The sequence below is a fragment of the Phalacrocorax aristotelis genome, chromosome 2 (assembly GCF_949628215.1).
Source record: "Phalacrocorax aristotelis chromosome 2, bGulAri2.1, whole genome shotgun sequence".
Lineage (NCBI taxonomy): Eukaryota > Metazoa > Chordata > Aves > Suliformes > Phalacrocoracidae > Phalacrocorax > Phalacrocorax aristotelis.
The window spans coordinates 18,299,845-18,322,611 of NC_134277.1; the positions used below are offsets into that span (position 1 = coordinate 18,299,845).

Consider the following 22,767-nt stretch of genomic DNA (forward strand, 5'->3'; position numbering starts at 1 on the left):
AGCCGGCTGCGGGCTGTGGTATGCAGCCAGCAGCTATTGACTTACTTTTCCGTGCATGGCCGGGTACGAAACCTTAATTAAAAACATGAAGCCCACAATTTGTATCACATTCGCAATGTTAAACAAGCTCTGGAAATAGAAACCCTGTTTTCATTTAAGCTTTTCAACTGTGATCTAAGTAATAAAATATGGAGGGGGCGGGCGTGTGTGAGATTTACATGTGATGATTTGGGAGATCTCGCTGCTTTAGAGGCTTGTAAGGCGCCGCAGTGCCAACTGCTCCTGCCGCTGCCTTGCCATGCTTGGCAGCGCCTGCCCCACACAGACTTCTGGTTTTTCCAGAGCCGCTTTCCAAATGCTGATTTTTGCCCTCAGCTCTTGTTGCTGTGATTGATTCTGGGTGCGGGTGTGGGATCTGCCAGGCCCTCAGCAACCTGCTGCCCTGGCTGCCCATGCGCTGCCTGGCTTTGGGCAGACAGGCAGGCTGGTAGCACATACCCCCATTGCTCCTGGGGAGCACGGATGTCTTTGAGGACAGCTACATAACCTGCAAGTGCAGACAATGATCCCCTGAGCCCATGCCCAAGCGTCATCATCATAAGACATGGGGGAGGAGTATCTTTGCCTTCCACGTTCCTCCTGAGCCACCATGGAGGGAATGAGCATCCATTCCACCACAGCAGCCAGGCAGGCAGGAGGGGGGTCTTTAAGGGCACCTGCTCTTTGCCCTGCCAGTGCAGGGGCCAACCCTGCTCCAGTGGCTGCTTCAGCCTGCACGGCCCACAGAAACTGCTGTGCCCCATCCGTTCCTCCCCTCGGGAGCTGGGGGCCAGAGCCTGCGCCTGCCCTGCCAGCGGGATCAGTCCTGTGGTGCCAGAGGGCCTGGGAGAGGGTCATGGAGGACAACAGGTCAAATACTTGTATGAGGCCGCAAACGGTTAAGATCACCTTTCCGTTCCACTGGAGTGTGCAGGAGCACTCAGGAGCTTGTTTCTGATCAAGCCTGTCACTTTCTCAGGCTCCTTTTGCTGTAATATGATTATAGCAATACTTCCCAGGCCATAAACAGTTCAGCTGGGCATGGCAATGATTGGAGCTGCGTGTTTTGCAGCAAGCCCCTAATAAGCGCGTTAGCACAGGTTAAGAGGAGGCATTCGTCCCCCAGTGTCCTCATGTGCCCTACTTTCCCCCGCAGCTGTTTCCGAGTGCTCTGGCCAGGGCGCGGACTGCGGGGGAGCCTTGAACAGGGCTTTGCCCAAAGGCCCGTGGGAGCATGGGGCGCATGGGCTGCGCAGAGCACTCCGTGGTCATTTACACCCCTTTCTATCCTTTGTTTTCTCAGCTGGGGACTGGCAGCAAGCTGTTTGTGGGGTTTTTCTCCTGCCCTGGGGATAGCGATTTTTCTCCCTGAACGATGGAGCATCTTCAGCACGTTGCCCTTCCCCGACCTCCCTCCTGGTTCCCTTCAGCAACCGGAGAAATTACAATGGGGCTGATGATCCCCGATGCCTGGGTGCCTCTCTTCCAGGGACCCCCTTCCCCAACGCGTGTGGCTGTATGATGTCGCAGGCAGCGGCCGTGACGTCAGGCGCCTGTGACGGAGGGGTGTAAGGAGGTCGCAGAAAGCACCCCGCGGCGGGACAAAAACGCTGCGGCAGACCCCGGGAATGGGGGGACGCGGCGGCCGGGGTGGTGGTGGTGGGGTGTATGCCCAGGGGCAGGAGCCGCCGCCGCCCCCGCTGCAGCAGGTACCTGACCCCGCCGCGGCCCCGGGGCCGGGAATGCGGCGGTCCCCAGCCCCCCCGAACCCGCCGCTCCGGCGCCGAGGGCCGCCGCGAGCAGCGTACCCCCTCCGCGGTGCCTTCCGCGGCCCGGGAGGGCGGGACGGGACGAGGCCAGGCTGATGGAGAGGGGAAGGGGTAAAGCGGTAGCGGCTGTGCAGGCTCAGGTCCTTTGGGGTCACGTTTGCGGGGACAAGGACGAGGACGGGGAGCCCACGGGAACGCGAGGTGCCATGCAGGGCGCGGGGGGTGCGCGCACGGGGGGTGCGCGCCGCGCACGTCCCGCCGGGCCCGCGGGGGCAGACGGCTGCTCCCCGTCCACCCGCGGCGGTCAAATAACGTCTGAATTACATCCTTGTAAATATTGACTGTGGCCATCTCCTTCGTTTCTGCGCACAGTAACCGAAATGTTAAACCCGGCGGAGCCGGGGCCGGGCTGGCTGCGCCGCCGGGCGGCGGGGGGTGCCGAGCGGCGGGGCAGGGGGAGCCGGGGGGGGCGCCGGGGCACATCCGTGGGAGCGGGTCGGGGGCGCCCGCAGACCTCCCCGGCGCCCGAGCATCGCCACTCCGCGGGAGCGCGCCCCCGCCCCGAGGATGCTAAAGGGAGCGGGACTGCCCCCCGGCCCGGGCCGCCGCCCCCTCGGCTGCCCCTCGCCGGGGTCCCCCCGCCCCGCCACGCACCGCCCCCCGGCGCCGCGTCGCCCGGGCCGGGGCCCTGCCCTTGCCGGGGCTGCCGGGGTCCCCTAGCCGGCGGTGCCCCCCCCGCCCGCGCCGGGGATGGGCAGCGGCGGTCCCGGCAGTGTGAGTGGCTGCGCGGCGGCTGTGCCTCCGGGCGCCGGCTCGGCGCATTTGGTGGTCGTTAAAAACAATTTGTTTCCCTCCCCGTTTGGGGAGGGGGAAGGGGAAAATCATTCCGGGGGAGGGGAGGGGAAGGGGAAAAAAAAAGGCGGGGGGGGGGAGAGAGAGACAGAGAGACACACACACCAAACCCAACAGAAAAACCCCGTTCCGACTATTGCGACACGGAGCGAGGAGCGCGCCGGAGGCTGGCGGCGAGGTGCGAGTGGGAGCGGACCGGGCCGCGGGAGCGGACCGGACTTGGGTGGGGGGGCCGTGGGAGCGGGCCGGGACGTGGGAGGGGCCGGCTGCCCCCCGTGGGTGGGCAGGCGGCGCCCGGTGCCTCCGCGCTGCCCCCCCCCCGCCGGTCGCGCCGGGCGGGTCTCGGCGGTTCGGCGCGGCTGCCCCGTGACCGCTGCCGCCTCCCCGCAGCGCAGAGCGAGCTCCCGCACCTCGGAGCCGGCGGCCAGCCCGACGGTGGCCCCCAGCCCCCGCACCATGAACACCATCGTCTTCAGCAAGCTCAGCGGCCAGGTGCTTTTCGAGGAGGACGCCAAGGAGCGGGAGCGGAGCGGCCGGCCCTACGTGGGGGTGGTGGAGGGGCCGCACCACGCCGAGGTGCTGCTCCCCGACAGCCCGTCCATCAAGGAGAGCCTCAGCCTGCGCAACCGGCGGACGGGGTATGCCCTGCGCTCCGCGCCGCGCACCGGCTCCGGGGGCCGGTGCTCCCCTGCGCGCCGCTCCTGGCCGCCGCGCAGCCGGTTTGGGGTGGCGAGAAGGGTTCCGAGATGGGTCCTCCTCCAGAGCCCGGGTCCGTACTCTCCGCGACTCTCTTCCCACAGCTACGGTGGGAAATTCCGGTGATAGGTGATGGAGAGGCGTCCGATTGGGCTGAGATGTGCCAGACGGAGCGCTCCTGCCCTGCGGGGTTCGACGTCCCCCCTCGCAGCCTCCCGACAAAAACAAACGGGAAACCGGGGCTCGCCAGGTTTGGTCGAGCGCACCGTGTAATCGAAGCCCCCAAAACAGAGGCGCAAGGCGGGACGCGTGAGACCTGCGGGCCGGGGCGGCGGCAGGGCCGGGGCAGCCCCCGGCACTTCTCCCGCCGTCCCGGCTGGTTTGCACCGCGCTGAACGGGCGGACGGGAAGGGGCTGCGTTGTCCGTGCATCTCCTGGGATGGGATTTAAAACGGAGTAGGTCGCTGCCAGTCCAGGGCTGGGCAGGGTGATGTTTGGATCGGTTTTGCTAACAAGGCAGCTGAGGCTAAGCCATCTGTGGCTGATTTTTTTTTTGTTGTTGTTGTGCTGGAACAGGTGAAATAGGAGGTGATGAGGGGACGTGTTAGCTCCGGCGGGTTGTCAGCGTTAGCCCTAAGTGTTGAACTGGCGAGCGCAGACCAGACATCATTACGGGTCAGCTTTACAAAGTAAAGACTAAGGAACGCAGTCAGGAGGCACCGAAACCGAAAAATCCCGCGGAGCTCTTTTTACTGCCGAATTTCCACCTTAACGATTGCATCAGCTCGTACTTTAACGGCGGTGCTGGTTGGTGGTTCGCAGGTTATGTTTCATCGAAATGTTATTAGCAGCCGATCGCGGCGGAGCTGGGCTGCCGAGGGAGCCCTGGTCGAGGCAGCGCCGGCGGCGGCACGGCCCGGCTCGGCTCGGCATGGCACGGCTTGGCCCGGCCCGGCCCGGCTCAGCTCAGCTCAGCTCGGCCCGGCCCGGCTCGGCGCGGCGCGGCCCCGTGGCGCCCTCTGCCGCCGCCGCCGCCGGAGCTTCCCCGCCGCCCCCAGCTCGTCTCTGGGTTTTCCGATTCCCCCGGTATTTTTCACTCTCTTTTTGTTTTCGACAGCTTTTTACAAACAAACACCTTTTCCTTTTATTTATATATATATATATATATATTTTTTTTTACGGGAGTTGATTCTCATCCGTCCGGTCTCACCTCTTTCCCCCAGGAGACGCGGGGCCTGGGGGGCTGTTCGGAGGCGCTGGGAGGGGGACGCCTGCTCCCCCGGCTCCGAGCAGGGAGGTGACCCAGGCGGTGCTCGATGCCGCCGGTATCTCTGAATATAACCGGGAAATTAATTCGGGCGGGGACAGGCTCGGCTGGCGCCGGGGGCAGCCCGCACCGCAGCCCTCCTCTCCCGGCTGCGCCGCGCTGGGGTGCGCGGCCGGGGCCGTGCCAGGCGGGATCGGGCCCCTCGGGAAAGCCCCCCCTCCCCGCGGTGAACAGACCGACCGCACGCACGGCAGATGCTGAGCACCGAAAGCATCGGGACGCGCAAACTCCGCACCGGCGGAGCCCTGACCCCGCTGAAATCCCCGCGGTGGACACGCCCGGGCCCGCAGCGGCATCACGGCCGAGGCCTCCCCTCCCAGTCCGCTCCCCCAGACCCCAACCGCGGGGTTCGGGGGAGCGGCGGCATCCCCTTCTCCTGAGCAGCCGGCCCGGGTTGGGGGCGCAGCCGTGGAAAGTCCCCGAGCACCCCGCGGCTCGGCGGCTCGGCTCCCCCCCGGGCAGGGCCAGACGCTGGCAGGGCGCACCCCGGGGTCGGGGCACCCCCCCGGGCAGGGTCCCCCCGGGCAGGGTCTCCCCGGGCAGGGCGCTCCGCGGGTGAGCGCGCACCCATGGGCGTCTCCCGCACCGCAGCGGCGGCGGGGAGGGGGAGCTCGGCGCCGCACCCGGGGCCGGGGTGGGGGTACCGTGGAGGTGCCCGCGGCCCCGGCCGCAGGCCTGAGCGCCCCTTCTCCGCGGCAGGGCGCGGCAGAGCGGCGGGAAGGTGCGGCACAAGCGGCAGGCGCTGCAGGACATGGCGCGGCCGCTCAAACAGTGGCTCTACAAGCACCGCGACAACCCCTACCCCACCAAGACCGAGAAGATTCTGCTGGCCCTCGGCTCCCAGATGACCCTGGTGCAGGTAAGGGACCCCCCTGCCCCCACCTCCGGCGGCTGCACTGCGGCGTTTCACGGCGGGGAGGGACAGGGACAGCCAAAGCCCCCCTGCGCGCTGTGCAAGGGGCAGCACTGGGCATCAGGGGAGGCATCAGTGCAGCCAGCAAGGCCAGGGCTCCAGTGGTCATCCTTCCCTCCACCCTCCCCAGGGCTCCCCCTCCAGCAGGCCTGTATCCCCCAAACAGGAATTCCACACATCTGGGCTATCCTGGCAATTGGCAAAAGGCGTGTGCTTTGCCTTCTAGCAAAAGATGCCTCCATCCTTTAATCTCATTCATAAATACAGTGGAAATATTTTTGCTTGGTCTTGAAAAATTTTCAGGTAAAAAAAATTAGTAGGAGGTTTCAGCACAGAATGGGAATTGTTGAGGAAGTTGTAGGGAGCTACTCTTTTCCCTTCTGAAAATGGGCTGGAATGGAAACAGTTATATTGTTCTGATAATAATCCTCACCTGTTGCACAGACGTTAGTGGCACCATACACACTGTGTGCCGCGACTTCGCGTGTGGTGACTGTGCTTCGCAGTCTTGCAGGAATTATCATTATATTGTAATTAGACATGGGGAGTAATTGGTTTGCTCTCAGGTAAAACTTCCCTGAAATGACTGGCAGTTGTGTTGCAGTAAGAAATATAAAGTTGGCTGCAAATGTTGATAAATCTTACTTCTTTGTTCTCTTTGCCATCTGGCACTCTACTGAAATATGTGGTTAAATGCTATCGGTTGCTGAGTGATGCTATCTCAAGTCTGGATGCTGCTAAGATTTATGCATTGTGAATAATTTAATTTCCTTACTGGGAGCTACTGCTAGGTGCATAAAATGAAACACATGTGTGTGCAGGATCGGGTCCTCAGCACTCTGCCTAACACCTTATGTGTCACTTTGAAAGGACATGAAGACTTCAAAATAGCATGAAGTATTAGAAAAGGAAGGTGGCAATTCAGCATTATTATTTTGAGTACTCCATCAAAAAAAAGCCAATGCTGTGAACTTCAATCCTAGTAACAGCAAAATGGGAAACTTTTACACTTTAGTACCTCACTGTGAAACTATTGCACTAGAAAAAACACTATAGCTTTGACAAAAATAATATTAATGTCTCAGAAAATGCCAGTTATAACTGGAAGACACAGTTAAAACAACTTTTCTTGCTTTTAAAAAATATACATGAAAGGTTTGCTCAGACTTTTAAAAATACGATTACATAAACACTCTCCATTCAATGCTGCAATTCAATAGGAGTAGGTTATTGGACTATGGCTTTTAGAATGTTCCTGTGTTTTTACATGAGATTTAAAACATAGATCCAGAATGCATATTGGGAGACTTCTGCAGTAATGACATCTTGAGTTCTTCTCCTGTTCTTTTATAAATGCCTCAGAATGAACAGACAAGGGAAAAAAACTGGTGGGTTTTTGCAGTATTTCTCTTGTGGCACCTTTGATAAATCCTTTGATAAATGTGCTGTGTTAGCCTCTATAAAAGCATCAAGTGAGCCACGGCCACTGCTCCGTAGAGTTTTACGATGTATGTAAGGCGTAGAATAAAATTAAAAAGAATCATCTCTGTACCCCCATGACTCCAATGGATTTACGCTGACGCTGAATTTGACCAGCCTTATTTCTATGAACTGTAATATTTGAAAGAGCTGTGCAAACCAGCACATCTATCTTCATTTACAGAAGCACACCATCAAAAAGAAACCCCAGATGTTTCTTCCATCATTTGGGTGCAATGCTCTTTTAATCCAGGAATATGATAGCGTATGTATGAGAGGTAAATACATATGTCTGGCACCAGCAGTAATTCCTGAGCCTGGAAGAACAAAACAACACACGCCCCACATCTACTTTTTGGATGCCCAGAAAGAACAAGACTGTAATCCAGATCAAAATTCTTGTTCTCTGAGAGTGAGGGAGAAAGCGCCAGGCTGTGATCTCAGTCACACTGGGTACATCTGAAATAGCCTCCCCAAAGGCTGTGCTCATTCAGCTGAGTGGTATAACTGAGAGCAGGCTCGGGACTGGGTATCTGTTGGAAAGCTTTGCTTCTCTCCCAGGAGGGGCACTTTGCAAAAGCACCAACCAGGGTCTCGTGTGATTGCTTTTCTAATTTAGCAAGACCAGACATTGTTGGGGAACAAGGAATCTGTATGATGTTTTCTCTGGGTTACATGCCTTCATGTTCACTGACCTGTCTCATATTCTTGGTGCTGTCCCGTGGTGTTTGCTCTTGGTGGGACCATACACTTGCCCCACAGCTTTCCAATCCTGTGGAGGCTGTTGTCTGCTGACAGCTATTACCTCATCCCAGCATCCCTTGTGTGCTGACACCTTGTCATTTGAAGCCCTAGGGAAGATAAAAGATACTGTTGAAAATCCCTTTGAGTTTCCGCCAAAATGCTGTTTAGGGAATGAGTGGTTGGGGTTTTTTGTTTTTCACCTGACTGCCGACCTTGGAAAAGCTCTTCAGCAGCTGCTTGGAAGATGATGTTGGTCACAGTGATATTGATAGTATGGCTGTTAACTCTTCTCCTTGTGCTTTTCTTTCATCTAATGAACCTTATTCCAGTATGTACCCTCTATCCAAAGGAGCTTTTGCTGGGCTGTGGCATAGTTGTAACCCGTCTTCTGTGAGACAAGGAGGTGAACATCCAGCCCTGTTTTCTACTGTTATTATTAGGACAGTATCTGCATGTCAAATCTTCCACTATTTTGTTTTCATGTTTTGCTGTCACCCAGTTGGCTGATTTTAAATTAATTTATTCTACCTCACTAATACTTTCACTTAATCTCCTGTTCCCGGGTGCAGTGGGACAGCAAGGGGATGTTCCAGTTGCGTGTCCAAGAGTAGTGAAGGAAAGTCAAACTCTTTCAAGGAGGTAGGATTTCACAGGAATCATAAATCATCTTCTTTCTTAATGAGTGGTGGCAAAACCTGGGGCAAATTCTGGGCTGCCTTATTCCTGAGCAGGCCAACAAGGTCTTCAGGAGTCCTCAAGGCAAATGTTATTGCAGCTTTCAGTCCAACAGTCCTAAGTTTTTTACTTCCCCAACTGCCAAAGCAGGAAACCAAAAAGCAATATAGTTTGAAAAGGCATTTTATGTTTTACTTCAATTAGATTCCAATTCAGAATCCAATAATTTGTCCTATTAATATGCTACATTTTCATGTGTATTATTACCACAGTGCTTGATTAATTTGATTTTAAATTTTGGTTTAGATGTTCTTGTGAAATAAAAAAGAAAAATGGCAGTATATTGCTTCCAGAAAGAAATATGAATGGCCATATTGTTGAAGAGAAGTTTTTTGCAATACTAGAATTAATATATAGGTCATGTGCTGCTATGGATTTAATAGTATTCAGATCCATAAAGGCATATCTGGATTACTGGAGGAGGAGAATCGCTTGATTTCTGTTCCCTTTCTGATATTTTGGCCACTCTTAAGCAGTGAAGCAGAACGAATTACAATAAAATTCAAGAGTCTCTTCAGAAGCAAAGCCAGAGGGTCAATATTTCATGATGCCGATGTAAGTACCTGATGCTCTTTGGGAATGACTGAGCTGCTGTAAAATATGAATGCTGGAAAGCACATCTATCATCGTTCTCCTTGGGTTTTGTCTTTTTACTTCTTGAAGAACTGCATGATTGTTACTTTACAAAAATAGTGAGTTTCGTCATGTGTTTTTTTTCAAGACAGTTAGTTCTTTGGGAAGTTTCTGAGACAAAGATTTTCCCACTGGCTTGTATGTAAATCATTGTGTTGTGTTTTTTTATTATTTTTGGAGATCACAGTAGTGTAACCTGGGGCTGTCATAAAGGATGGATGGCTTTTGGCAGGTTAGGTTGTTTCTTTTTGTAATAGCTTAAGTGTGGTGCAAACAGGCACTTGTAGTGAGTGGGACCTACAGCAGCAGGCATGCAACTTTATAGAGGCTGCATGGATATACAAGGTAACATTTGAGGCTGGTTGAAGTTAGTGACAAGACTGTCCTTGGATTTAAAGGAGCCACGAGCAGCCTGTAATAACCCAGCCCATGGCTGGAGATCAGGGTGAGCATGCTGTCTGGTACTGCCTGTGGCCATGCAGCCTTTTCCAGTCCACACACCTGGAAGCTGTCCAGGACTGAAGAGTGGGGGAGGTGTTGAATATCTTGGTGTCTTAAAGGTCAAGATTTTCCAGGAACATACACCAGTGCCCAAGAACAAGAAGACACCCTGAGATACCACACTGTAGATATAACCTAAAAATCTCTTAAGTGGATTTGCCTTCAGCTTCAGCGGGTCTTGTTGTAGTTGCATTTGGGAGAAGAGTTTCTGGAGTGAGAGTTTGCCATTCGGTGCTTTAGCAAAAAGCTCCTTTTGTAAATGCTGACTTAAGGTTCTTTCATAATGATCAAATACTACTGTTTCCTCTTGTCATGGCAGAAGACTTAAAATATTACTCATCTTTTCATATTGATATGCAGAAAGTGAAGTTTGGCATGGGAAGAATGAGTCCAAAATAAATGAAGAGTACCATGCAAAATCACTCCTGCTAAATTTAATTGCTTTTATGTATGAGTCACACTAATGCTGCCCTATCTTTCTTTTCTGTGTGTGGCACTTCACTGATGAAATATTTCAATCTGTAATGAAATGGAGCATAATGAACCTCTTTCTAGTGAGATGTTGGAAAGCTGTCAGTTTTGTAAGAGGATGCCAATAACTGCTATAATATGCAGTGGGACCCTGGATTGATCCATCTCTATCATTACATACTTGATTTCAGAGTTACACTAAATCATGCAGCAGCCAGGTGACTGCTGCTTCAGCTGAGCAGTCTGGAGTGAGTTTGTTAACGGTGTTAGAAAGTGGATAGATTCCAGGCCACCCTTTCTGGTTTACTATAATGATTGCTGTGTCAATATGATGAATATAAACAAGTAGCCTTAGAAGAGAATTAAAATTACTTACTCTTCTCTGCCAGCTACAGTTTTGGTCTTCTAACCTGTCATAGCAAACTACATGGTTTGTTAAGTTATGTGTTCAGCATCTGAGCACTGATCCAGGGCTCACTGTGTTTTCAGGGGAACCCTGTTTCATGTAAATGTGATTTTAAGTAAAATCAAAGTGACAGGCTTAAGGCACCACTGTTAAGTTCTGGGTGGGACTCTGAACTGGAGTTTTGTTTTTCCTTTAAGCAGATAGTGTTTATCTTTCTCATAATCACCCTAGAAGAGATTATCAATCCAGAATAATTAGCCAAATACTTCTGTGCAATTTATACAACCTTAGCTACATTAGACAGATGACAAAACTAGGGCCAAAATCCAACACTGAAGTCTACAGTTTGGCTCTCTAGTAGGTGGGGTAGCATGTATTGATAAAACATGTGTTAACTTGCTTTGCAAGTTAACATAATTTAAATGGTATGATTGTTCCCAAGTCAGAATATGACCGCCGTAGTGTCAGCTTCCTCCGTGTGCCCTTTCACAGCACAAAGATGTGAGCGGGGCTGTAGACTCTAGTGACATTCTTTACATTCTCCTTTGCAAGTAATGCTACTCTGTCTCCTTGTCGCAGAGGTCACGTCAAAATACAGTTATTCCTGCAAGGAGTAAATAGCATTTTTAAGACCTGATTTATCATTAAACAAATATTGTTAGACTGTAAGTAGCATGCCTCTGCTCTTGCTCCTAGTAAGGTTATGGTTAGGTCACTCTGTCAGTATCAGTATTTCCTATTTTACAGTCAAGGCCAGCATTTTCTCAGGTACGCTTTCATGCAAAGTCACTGCAAGCACATGCATCCCATGTGGTGGTTTGATTAGCACTGCTGGCACAGAAGACTGTACCATGCCCTTTGCTCATTCAATACCTAAAGCGCCGTGAAATCCTTGTGTTTGAGCCTGACTTTGTGGTGACCCTGTATGCAGGAGGGATACTAATGTGTACCTGTTCGCAATGTCAAACTAGAAAATGCTCCACAGCTGAGAAGAACAAAGACAAACCAGCCTCTTCTCTAGTAGTCCGTGGGTGAGGAATCTGCATCTTTACTGCTTTTTTGGGTTTCCATAACAGAAAGAGCTCATAAAAGCTGCTGCTCTGTAGTGCAAATAGTTGATTTCTGCAGTGACTCAGGTTATATGCTGTGTAAGGCTTTCCTGATACCCGCTAGCTCTCAGGGTACTGATAAGGTGTGAGGGAGAATTTTGGCTTTTATATAACCAAATTCAGAATGGGTTTTTCTGTTCAACAGCCTTATTGTAGCCTACTTAAATGCCAAAAGGCAAATTACCTAACACCAGCTATTAGTTTTCATTTAGTATGTTAGTCATATAGTGAAGATTCATATTGAAAGTTCAGGGTGTTATCCTTAATAAAAAAGAAAGATGGATATAAAATTAGTATTTTGGGTCACCTTAATTAAAACCATGTTAATAGTAAGGGTCTGCTAACACTTGGGAAGGGTGGAAAGCCTGAACCTGCCTTCTTGTCTGAGGTGCCTGCTCAGTGATAGTTTCACGGACTCCTGTTCATGTTTCTCTTGTTTGACATTCTATTAGGATATACATAAAACTAATCAAAACTATATGGGTTAGGTTTGTTTATTTGCATCATTTTCAAGGGGAACTAATACATTCATTTATGTGCAGGTATCAAACTGGTTTGCCAATGCAAGACGTCGCCTGAAGAATACTGTCAGGCAACCAGATCTTAGCTGGGCTTTACGAATAAAGCTGTACAACAAATATGTTCAAGGAAATGCTGAGCGACTCAGCGTCAGCAGTGATGACTCATGCTCTGAAGGTTTGTTGATGCTCTTTTTATAAAATTTAAACGGATTAGAATATAAAGTATCAGGTATCCTAAGCTAGCTCTGATTTCTCATGAAACACCCTCAGTGGATCCAACTTTACTTTTTGTGAATTAGATGCCAGTTTTGGCTCCCAACTGCTACGCAGTCTTGCAAAGCAGGACTGTGTAGGTCAATTGGGGTGATACTCTGGCTGCATGTTATTTGTCTGGTTCGTATAGCATTGTTACTAGAAAGGTAATTGTTAGTTCATTAGATTCTACAACCCTATTGCTTTAATCTGCATTAAAGGAAAAAATCAATTACATTTGTTGGTTTAAGGAAATGAGAAATCTCTTGACTAGTACTTTCCTTGATGGAAGGGCTATAGCAATATCACATAATTAACAAGAGAATCTGATTAACTTCAGTGGGGGTTATTATATTGTAAACTGAATATTACTGTTATTTATTTCGTGTATTTTATCAGCAAACATTTTCCCTAAAAGGTGAACTGAAATTCTCTTTCTTATCCAAATTAACAAATGTAGGAATTTTTAAAATAGCACCCTATATTTTCTGATCGAACATTTGTATTAATTATGCGTGGGTGCTTTTTTTAGTTGGTTGTGACATGGAGATACATTGGCAGGAACAAATGCTGCAGAACCTTGTCAGAAATGTGCATATGAATTTTTAGAAGAATATGTTTCAATTTGTACTCAGTTTCAATTTTCTTTGTTCTGATTTCAGTTTGTACTCATATTTCTTTGGTTTGTACTCCCCTTTAAAAGATTGGTTGCAGGACAATTAGAAGAGTACAGTTTAAGCAAATATGCTTAAATATGTCATAGTACTCAGGAGAAGCCAAATTCAAGCTATGGCAGTAAGAATTCAGCTTATTCACCCAGATTTGAAATGTTTGTGATTGATTTAGGGCACGTCTCAGTTTTTTTCTACCTGCCTTGTATTGCTCATGAACAAATTAGATCCAGACTCTGTTTTCCACAGTTAATTTATTTGGAATAGCTGGAACATCTGAGAACCCTGGGAACTAGTGTGAGCAATGTGTGAACAGAAAAAAATTAAAATCATTGTCTAATGCTGAAGTCTAAAACTATTTGTCTAGGTTTGGTTGTATTTATAGCAATTTAAAACATGTAGAGAAAGCGTTGTGTTAAATATTAGGTATTTGATGCAATACTGTATCTTTCTTCCTTTGTTTTCAGATGGAGAAAATCCTCCAAGAAACCATATGAATGAAGGGGGATATAACAAACCAGTTCACCACACTGTGATTAAAACTGAAAGTTCAGTAATAAAAACAGGAGTGAGACCAGAAACAAGTGCCAATGAGGATTACGTGTCACCCCCCAAATACAAAAGCAGCTTATTGAATCGTTACCTGAATGACTCATTGAGACATGTCATGGCTACTAATGCAGCTATGATGGAAAAAACAAGGCAAAGGAATCACTCTGGTTCATTTAGTTCCAATGAATTTGAGGAGGAATTGGTGTCTCCATCATCATCAGAGACAGAAGGCAATTTTGTCTACCGGACAGGTAAGGGATTCTTTCTGCATCATTTCTGATACAGCCAGCTTTGGTGGACGGTGTCACCTGGAATGAGTGTCACCTGATTGTGTCTTTCATGAGGGTAGATCACTCCTGTCCATCCTTTCCTGTGCGAGTGGATAACTCCCGTCCACCCTCTCGCTCACTGGAGAAGTTCTGTCAGCAGTGTTGAAGTTAAGTGCTGTTATTGGCTGCTAATGAAGTTGGTTTGCTTTTTGAATGGAGCTATGGGGATGATTTTTGAAATGACATTTACAGGTCATTTTTGTCAGCATTAAGACAGGCCTAAAGAAGGAGAAAACTCCTGAGCATTCTGTTACAATAGGGGAGGACTAAAGGAGGATGAAAGTACTTTGTGGCTCCAGCTGGGATGAAGAGGCAGGTTTCAAAATTTCAAGGTGGCTGTTTGTGGCACTTACGTGAGCCATACTGCCTCACAATGGAGTGCACATAGACACCTTCCTCGGCCGTACCAGCATCTTTTCTGTACTCTGAGTGCCTTCTCTGACACATGGCCCTTTGGTGCTCATGCATCTCTTAGGAATGCATGGATTAATTTAGACCAATTTCTGCATCACTCTCCAGACACAGTGCACTGAGCTAAGGGGCCACAGACTTGGCCATTAAATATCTTGGCTTAATTTTTTTGAAGGTTTACACATAATTTATTATTTTTATCTTATCAATAAAAACATAAAAGCATGATTTATATCATCCGTTGTGTTACCAGCCACAGGAAGGCACATGGGACTGCCTGGTTCATGCCAGTAAATTGCTGTAAATCAGGGCAAGATCAGGACCTGCTTAGGTCCCTGTGGGGCAGGGAGTGCTGGAAAGCTCTTCTTGTGAAGCTTGTTCTGTATTTCTTTGGGCACATAAAGCAAAGGCTGTCCCCTTATCTTTGAAAAAATGAAGTTTTGCATACCAAGCTCTGGAGGTCTCCAACGGCATCTCAGGGTTTCCACCCATTGTGGCAGCCCTTCGCGTTGTCCCAGGGCCTTTCGAGGGGGTGGGGAGGGGGGGTGTTATTCTTCCAGGCACCCTGCAGGCAGCATCATTTTTGGGGAGGATGAATATTGATGAAAAGTACTGGAGGGTTTTGCACTAAAATTACTATAGATTTAGATATTGCACTTGGTTCCCCTTGGCTTCCCTGGCAGACAGGTTCAGGTGCCCCTTGCCTTTGCAGCCTCTTGAGTTTGCAGCCTTTGCCCTCTCTTTCCGGGCATGTTTCATGTGATTTTTTGTCCCTTTGGAGGAGCTACAAGAATTTCAGGAGGCTGAAAGCTCTGGTGCGTGCAGGTCATCAGGGGACGACCAAGGGGGAGTGTGGATCCCGTAAAGAAATGGGATCTCATGGGGAGCAAGAATAGTGCATGCATGATGAAGAAGTTACAAAATTAACTCTCTCCGCTCATTTAGCTTTTTTTTTTTTAACATACCAAATGCATTTGGTCCGCATTATGGGCGTATTGTCTGCCAAGTTTTATTTTTAAGTGAAAAGTTACTCAAGAACAGATGCAGCAGCTCAGATATGTAAACTTCTGTTTTTCTGTACTTTTATACCACAATTTAAAAATGGACACCATGACTTTTTAAAAATTGAAATAAATTTGCTACTGGGTTAAGTACTTCCTGCCAAGGTCCAAGCTGCACTGAAAAATATGGTCTTTAATGAGAAGGCTGAGACAGGCACACTGTGACTGTGTGAGTTCACAAGCTGGGTTAGAATGACTAAAAACCAGTATATTTGCCCTTAAAGTTCTTAACTGACATTCCTGGAACTCCTCTTGAGATCATATTTAAGTCAGTTCTTAAATATCTTTTATTCTTTTCACATTTCCAAAGCAGACAAACAGTAGCCTGCTGATAGAAAGAAAACAATCAGGTGCACGCGCTATATTATTTGGTATATCCTTCCTATGTACACGTGCACATTCAGGGTATAATAGGTACAAACAGGCTTTTTTCACTTACAAGATTACAGTCTCATTAATGATTTTCTGATGATGTAACATGCAGGAATTGGCCCTTCACGAACAAAGCAGATGTTTTCAAGTTATCATCCATTCTCATGAAACTGATTTACAAATAGATGAAATTAGCTAAATTATTGTTAGATAGAAAGAGGTAAATAAGGATGTTTTATTCTTTTATGTCTTTTCTCTGTAATTTGAATACCTTGGATGGCAGTTCTTAGTGCAGTTGTGTAGCAGACCTGTATGTGTGTCCTCAAAAATAGCTGCAATCCATTTTGGTTAAGCTAAATACCAGGGTATGTATGACTGTGCCACTCGTGCCTTCCTGGAAGCAGCAAGTGTATTTTTAAGTGAGATATCACCACTTATAAGGAGCTCCCCACTGCAATTTTTTGTTAAGTGAAACAGCTAATTTTTAACACAAGGGGGTTGAAGCAGAATTGTGAAGTCCTTACTAGATGTTGTAGTTTAATGAAGACGTTTTTAGTATCATTTCAAAAAGCGCAGCGAGAAAACTGATTGACATTCTATTTTTGAGAAACGTTTGGCAAGGTTGCTGTGCTCCTGAGAGCAGGCAGTCGTTGGTGTTGAAGCAAATTCTTTATCGTGCTTTCCTGTAAAAGCAACTTTTCGTAGCAGATCATGAGTAGAAAGGTTACTCACCGCGTCTGGTTCATGTTATGGGCCAGACCCTGATTTCAGGTACATCAGCGTGTCTGGAGCGACTTTGCCCAGGAGTCCAGTGCCCGGGGTCAGTGTGGCCACATGCGTCGCAACAGCCTGCGCCAAATTAACAGGGTACGAGTGCAGCGTCCAGTGACAAAACCAAGAAATTGCAGTTTAACGTTTATAAGGAAAACGGCTTGTATAGTTTCCCATTTCAGTCATTAACATGCTTATAAACACAGGACCATATGCCACTCCAGCTTCATGCAACTGGGAAATACCGTGAAAAGATCAAGGACAGGCTATATAACCAACTGACAGGAGAGCGGCCTCGCTTTATACCTCTGCAGGACTATTGCAGGCTCGTGGGAAGCGGCTTTAGTGCTGGGGTGGGAGCAGCAAACCCCGAGCCGGGTCCCTCGCAGGTGCGGTGCCCCTGCTGCCGCCTCCCCTAGCCGCTCCATCCCGCTCCGGCTGTGTGGCTGGGTGAGCCGGGGAGCTGCCGGGGGAGCCGCTGCGAGAGGACGGAGCAGCTGGGAAAGAGCGCAGCCATATGTGGATGTGTCGCATATGTAAGCGTTTCTGTCGTAAGCCAATATGCTTATGTATATAACATGACATACACAAATGTGTTCACTTAAGGCAGAAAATTTCAGTTCGGATTAATCCTAGTGCAGGTATAATATATAAATATATATAATTGGTCAAATATGTGTTTTAAACTGACCACTGAAAGGCTTGGTTCAGTGTTTTTGTTTAGTTAAAAATCCATGTTGGAGAACAAGTTTTCATTAACTCCTTGGCATGCTGTCATTCACAGCAGGTTCTCTGTGTGACAGGAATAACCAAAACCAGACTTGCCTATCTGTATTTGTTGTACAAACACACACAGAAACAACAGTCTGACTGCAATAAGCACTCCAGAAATGTATAAGGAAAAGTTCTAATAATGTTTATAGAGAGGCTGGACGTAAATCTAAAGTGGCAACACCAGTCTTTGGTTTACAGATCACTAAAATGTTGCCTTTTTCTGTAATCACGCTGCACTGCTCTGCGAGTACCCTGTTGTCAGTCACCTGCGGGAACAAAATGTTCTGCATCGTTATCATACAAGGAAATGAAAAATCACGGCTTTCTGGGATATCGCTGTCCAGTGAGCTGTGTTTGGTAAACGAAAGCAAAAATTAAAATGAGAGAAAGAGAGGAAATGGCAGGACAGGGAGTTTTCTAACTTTCTTCTGTAGGCAGATTTTCATTGATTTCACTTTATATGTTACTTAGCACAGTAGAAAAGCCAGAACAAATAAAAATAGTGAGGAAACTAAAGACTTGCAGGCCTGGAAAGGAGAGCGGCCTTTAAAAAAACTCTTGAATTACTGGTTGATTTTTGAAGATGTTTGATCTCTATTTTTAGACATTTATACTCAGGAGTGTGCTCTGTTTATGATGTTTTCATTACTACTGCCTTTTTCTTTCCTCTCACCTTCCTTTCTTTTGTTCATTTGGATCCTGCAAAGTTTGTGATTTATAAAGCATGATCCTGCGTCGTCTATTGCAGCACACTGAGCACCTCTGATGAGACCCTCAGCATGCTGCCAGATCAGGTGCACATTCATACAGAGCACTTAAATGTAAGGGTATACCCATGCACATAAGTACCATAGAGAGACACAAGCAAGCTGCAGAACAGTGCTGTGATTTTGTGTGGTCCTTGCCAACTTTTCCTTGCAATTTAACATTTTTAGAAATTAACATGTAATTTAAAAATGAGCTATAAAATTTAAAAGCATAATATGAACACAATGGAACCTGTTTTCAGAAACAACTCGAGGGACCTGCAAAAACCGCTAGTACCAGTGACTTTCGCAAGTTTGATCTAAATGGTGCTGGAGACCTTGGGGATACTTTAAAATAAATGGTAACCTGGGGGAGCTGAAGGAGGTCCTTGTTGCAGATCCTAATGTCATCCAGAAGTGAAATGGAAAAGGGGAATGTCAAGTACAGTATTAAACGCACACAGCAGCATAACTGTGATTTGAAGGTTACACAGTTAAGATCATATTTCTGCAGGAATTTTATTATTGCATGACCTGATTCGTCAACACTGAAATAGCATGGAATTGAGAACTGAGGAGAGGATTGCGTTTAATTTGCTGTTCTGTTGTTTTTTCTAAAGAAAGATTAAAAGGAAACGGCTTTACTACAGGGACAGTGTCAGGTTTAATATACCAGATGTGATAGCCCAAACTTGAGAATTTTAGAGATCCTGCCCACTCCCAGCTAGTTAAGTTGGTTGCTCACTTTTTGCATTTCTTTCAGTTTGAACAGCAAAAATCAAATAACCTGGTTTTTATTCCCTTTAGTTTCTCGGTTTCTGAGTTTTTGAGCTGTAAGGGGAACGGGTCAGGGTTATTTCCACATGACCCTGGAAAACAGTGCTTCATCAAAACTGAATCTTTTCCGTGGAAAGGTAGCAGTTTCAACCTCTCGCAGGTGGGGGAATGGAGGAAGAGAGCATTGAGTGGGCTGGGAGCATCAACGGCGCTGGGGGCAGAGCACCTTCTCAAAAGCCTGGGCACCCAGGGGTTGCCAGCAGGCAGGGGAGCGCTTTGCCTGGAGCCAGCCCCGCTGCGAGGGGAAGCGGTGCGCCTGGCAGTGTAGGCATTGCTGAGACATTTCTCTCCACTCCCTGCTTTTAATGGTGAGTTCTGTGGGAAAAGAGAGTACTTGTTTTCTCGTAGGTGCTGGGTGCAAACATTTGCATCCTTGTTTTATCTGTTTGTTTTCAGATGCAAAAGGTTGTGAATGTTTTTTGCTTTTTTAAAAATTTTATTAAAGATACTGGAGATTGGGCTATAGGTAGGTCAGTTGGGCTCCTAAAAGCATCATGTTCATGGATATAATTTGTGTATAATTGCTGTGGAGACACCACGGAGCAGAGGAGGTGCGTGTGCACCTCTGCTGGTTTTGCTTCTGTTGATGTCATGGCAAATTTCTGCATACTTCAGTAAAAACTAGCTCGAGCCAGTTGCTTGGCCACAGAGGAATTTTCAAGGCAGCTTGCTTCAGGGCAGCACATCTCAGGACTCCTGACAGCTTTATCATCGCAGAGAATGAGATGTTCATGCATGAATGATTTGAAATGGAAAAGATGACAACATCTGACCAAAGAATCAGAGACACCAAAAAAATCAGGGGATCAGCCATGTTTCCATGGCCACAGGTTGCTGCTGCCTGTGCTGGTACAGCAGCCCGCCTCTGTTTCTCAGAGACCATTAAAATTTCCCCAATGCAAATATTCGCAGCAGCAGCCAAAAAAGCAGCAGACCCCTGCGCTTGCCCAAGACCTCTCTCAGACACAGCAGGAAAAATGTATGGTGCTGTCACCAATCGCTAACAACTATATATTTTAATACTCTTCAGAGTTAGCCAATGCTCCAGGCCTCAGCAAGGGCTGTTCCCTGGCAAGCCTTGGGCCTCATTCATTTAATGAAGGTGTGTGTTCAAAGAGAAAGAAATATTTATCCCCGTTTTCCCATTGTTCAAAATGTCTTCAGAATTATGCTTGGTCTTGAAACCTGGGGCCAGCCCAAATGTGAATGTTTCAGGAAATTATGTGCATGGAAAAGCACATGATCATAAATCAGACTGTTTTCCAGTTTTAGCTGTAGACTGCATGGCCAGTAATGAATATAATAGGGAAATTAGTAAGAAAATTAGCAGTTAATTTAAGGAGTATTTAAAGAGTGTGTGAAACTACAGCTTGGGAAAACTGATTTAGTGAAATGGATGTGATTCCTTCTCCCCTTCCACTGCTTGAGCAGGATTTTGCCCAGTAGCCAAATGTCTGTGCAGATCTCTCACAGCAGAGATGTCAGGCTTCCATGCTGCCTTGCAGTGCGGTGGCTTTTGCACCGATTCAGGGGATCCTCGGCCTCACAAATGCTGGCTGGCTGCAGCCACTGCCACTGCGAGCGGTTGCTTGTGTTGCAAAAGGAAGCACTCCTCAAACGGGGAGGGCAGAGGGAGGTTTCAGGGGGAGATAACGAGATGGGATAACGGGGAAATGCAGCAGCTCAAGCAGAGCAGCAGACAGCCCCGGGTACTGCAGCCCTGGCGCAGCAGGCGGGGGCGGAGCGGTGCGGCATCGGGCAGGAGCATGGGTTTGCATCCTGCGGGCCATCGCCACGGCCTGGCCGCCCTGCGCTGCGCTGCCGTGCGCGCAGAGGGACGCTGCCGCCGCGGCTTTCCCGCTGGGGGCGCGGGGGAGGGTATGTCTGCTCTCTCCTCTACCCGGGAAACCTGGCAGCAAAATGTGATTATCAGCTGTTTCTGCCAAAGAGGGGATGTAGACCCATGAACATGAAAAATGTGGCAGGATTTTAAACATGAAAGAGAGAAAAAGAGGAACAAAATACAAGAGCGTTTGCAAAGACAGAAACACAGAGACATGGGCTATCATCCCATCAGGACTGGCTTTGAAATCACACACTTAACTTTATTTATCACTAATTGGAAAGTGCTTTTGGATGCAAAGTTGTGGCTGGAGGCAGATCACCGCGGTGCTGGGTTGCAAGAGTTGTGCAGGCTCCAATGCCAAAATGTGCCCGGTCTGCTCCTTGGGGCTCGCGTGGGTCTCCAGCTGGCTCTGCCCCTCCACTGAGACATCTGCCCGTGGCACCTGCCCAGTGAATTACTTTTACATATGAAATTCTATCACCTCCTTCATGAGTAACTGCTGTCTTTGGTGGCGCTTGTTAACACACTGATCTGTGCAGTGCAGCAAAGTGTGACCAGGGAGGGGATGGGGTGCAGGAAAGTCAGGTGCAGGTGGGATGGGGTAGTAGCAGTAGGGGGACAGGGGCTCGACTTTTCACATTCTGGGGCAGTAAATTTAAAGGAATGGTGAGCCTATAAAAGTTTCACTTCTTTCTGGAAACACGTCTGAATTGAAATTTCATACCTGGCATGGAGTTCCAGCGTGTCCCAGCCTCCTTCCGCTGCTGGGGAGAAATAACGCGGCTTTTGGTTTTGCTTGTAGCACAGACTGTCCCCCGTGCAGTGTTACAGTGCCACTGTTCCTGTCGCTGTAGTTAAGGCTGTATCTGCCTTTCCATTAGAACCCTTTTAATCCACAAATTTATTACCCAGCTGTAAAAATTCAATCCAGACTGAAACTTGGCATGGGCAGCGTTCGTTCTCCCATCTGCGGAAGGGATTTAAGCAGGTACATCCCAGTAATAACCATCCGAGTTAGGCTTGTAAATTTGGAGCACGATGACTGCTGAATAAAACTGTGAGCTTCTCAGTAGTCCTGGAGTTTGAAATATTTTATGCCTGTGGTGAGGCTAGTGGAAAGCAGCTTGTTTGTATTCAGCTATATAGCTGTAAATAAAGAAAATGTTTTAGGTTTTTTGGCATTTGCTTACATGTACAAACACATGCATTTTCCTTACCATGGCAATATTTTGATGTGGGTGGAAAATGCTTGAAACTCTGCAGGGTCTTGCTCCAAAGCAAGGTTTGATCACTCCCAGGTAGCGTAAGAAATTGTACTCATGCTGGTGCGAACAACAGAATTTATCTATTGATTGTAATAGAAAAAATAGGGAGAAAAAAAGACCAGATTGTTTTCTTTTGAGTGGGATTTTTGGTTGGATTCTTCTTAACATATTTTCAAAACTGATTAAGTATTGAACTGAAAAATTAGTTTTATTCACCATCACTTCCTCCCATTTTAATTTTCTTTTCTAAAAAGCTACACACTGAACATGCCTGACCAGATAGACTAGTAATCTTATCTGATCCAGCAAATCCTATTTCCCTTTGCAGGTTTGTGGTTTTTTGAAAGTCATTCTGTAACTTAAAAAAACTCCTTTATATGTTTAACTGAAATTTTTTAGGTCGTTTGTCCATAATGTGAATACCAGAAACATAATGATGAAAGCAGTTTAGCGAGACCAGACTTCTGATCTTCCATGTGTATTCACAGAGAAACTTTCAGGAGGGTTTTGGCACAATTTGAGAAGTGGATTGAAGGAATCTCTACGTGGACTAATGTTAGGCTGTGGATGAGTTTATACCCGGCCACTCGGAAAACTCCTTGACTGTATTTGGAAAATGTGGGGAACCTGTGGATATTGCTTGTGTATGAGATTTTTGCCCTCTTGACGGAGGAAGGGGAGTGCT

At 48.0% G+C, this 22,767-nt stretch overlaps 1 protein-coding gene across 3 annotated transcripts in view; it reads left to right on the forward strand.

The window, feature by feature from the left end:
- The first annotated feature begins 2,764 nt into the window (after nucleotides 1–2,764).
- Nucleotides 2,765–22,767, forward strand: part of MKX (mohawk homeobox) — a 46,426-nt gene continuing 26,423 nt past the window's right edge. For 2 of the 3 annotated variants that reach the window (XM_075082582.1, XM_075082584.1), the window contains exons 1-5: nucleotides 2,765–2,838; nucleotides 3,051–3,298; nucleotides 5,383–5,542; nucleotides 12,217–12,370; nucleotides 13,586–13,921. In XM_075082582.1, coding sequence (XP_074938683.1) covers nucleotides 3,117–3,298; nucleotides 5,383–5,542; nucleotides 12,217–12,370; nucleotides 13,586–13,921 — 832 coding nt within the window. In that variant the 5' untranslated portion in view covers nucleotides 2,765–2,838; nucleotides 3,051–3,116. Of the gene's footprint in view, nucleotides 2,839–2,998; nucleotides 3,299–5,382; nucleotides 5,543–12,216; nucleotides 12,371–13,585; nucleotides 13,922–22,767 lie in introns of those variants that run through there. The other variant, XM_075082585.1, reaches the window with a different exon arrangement.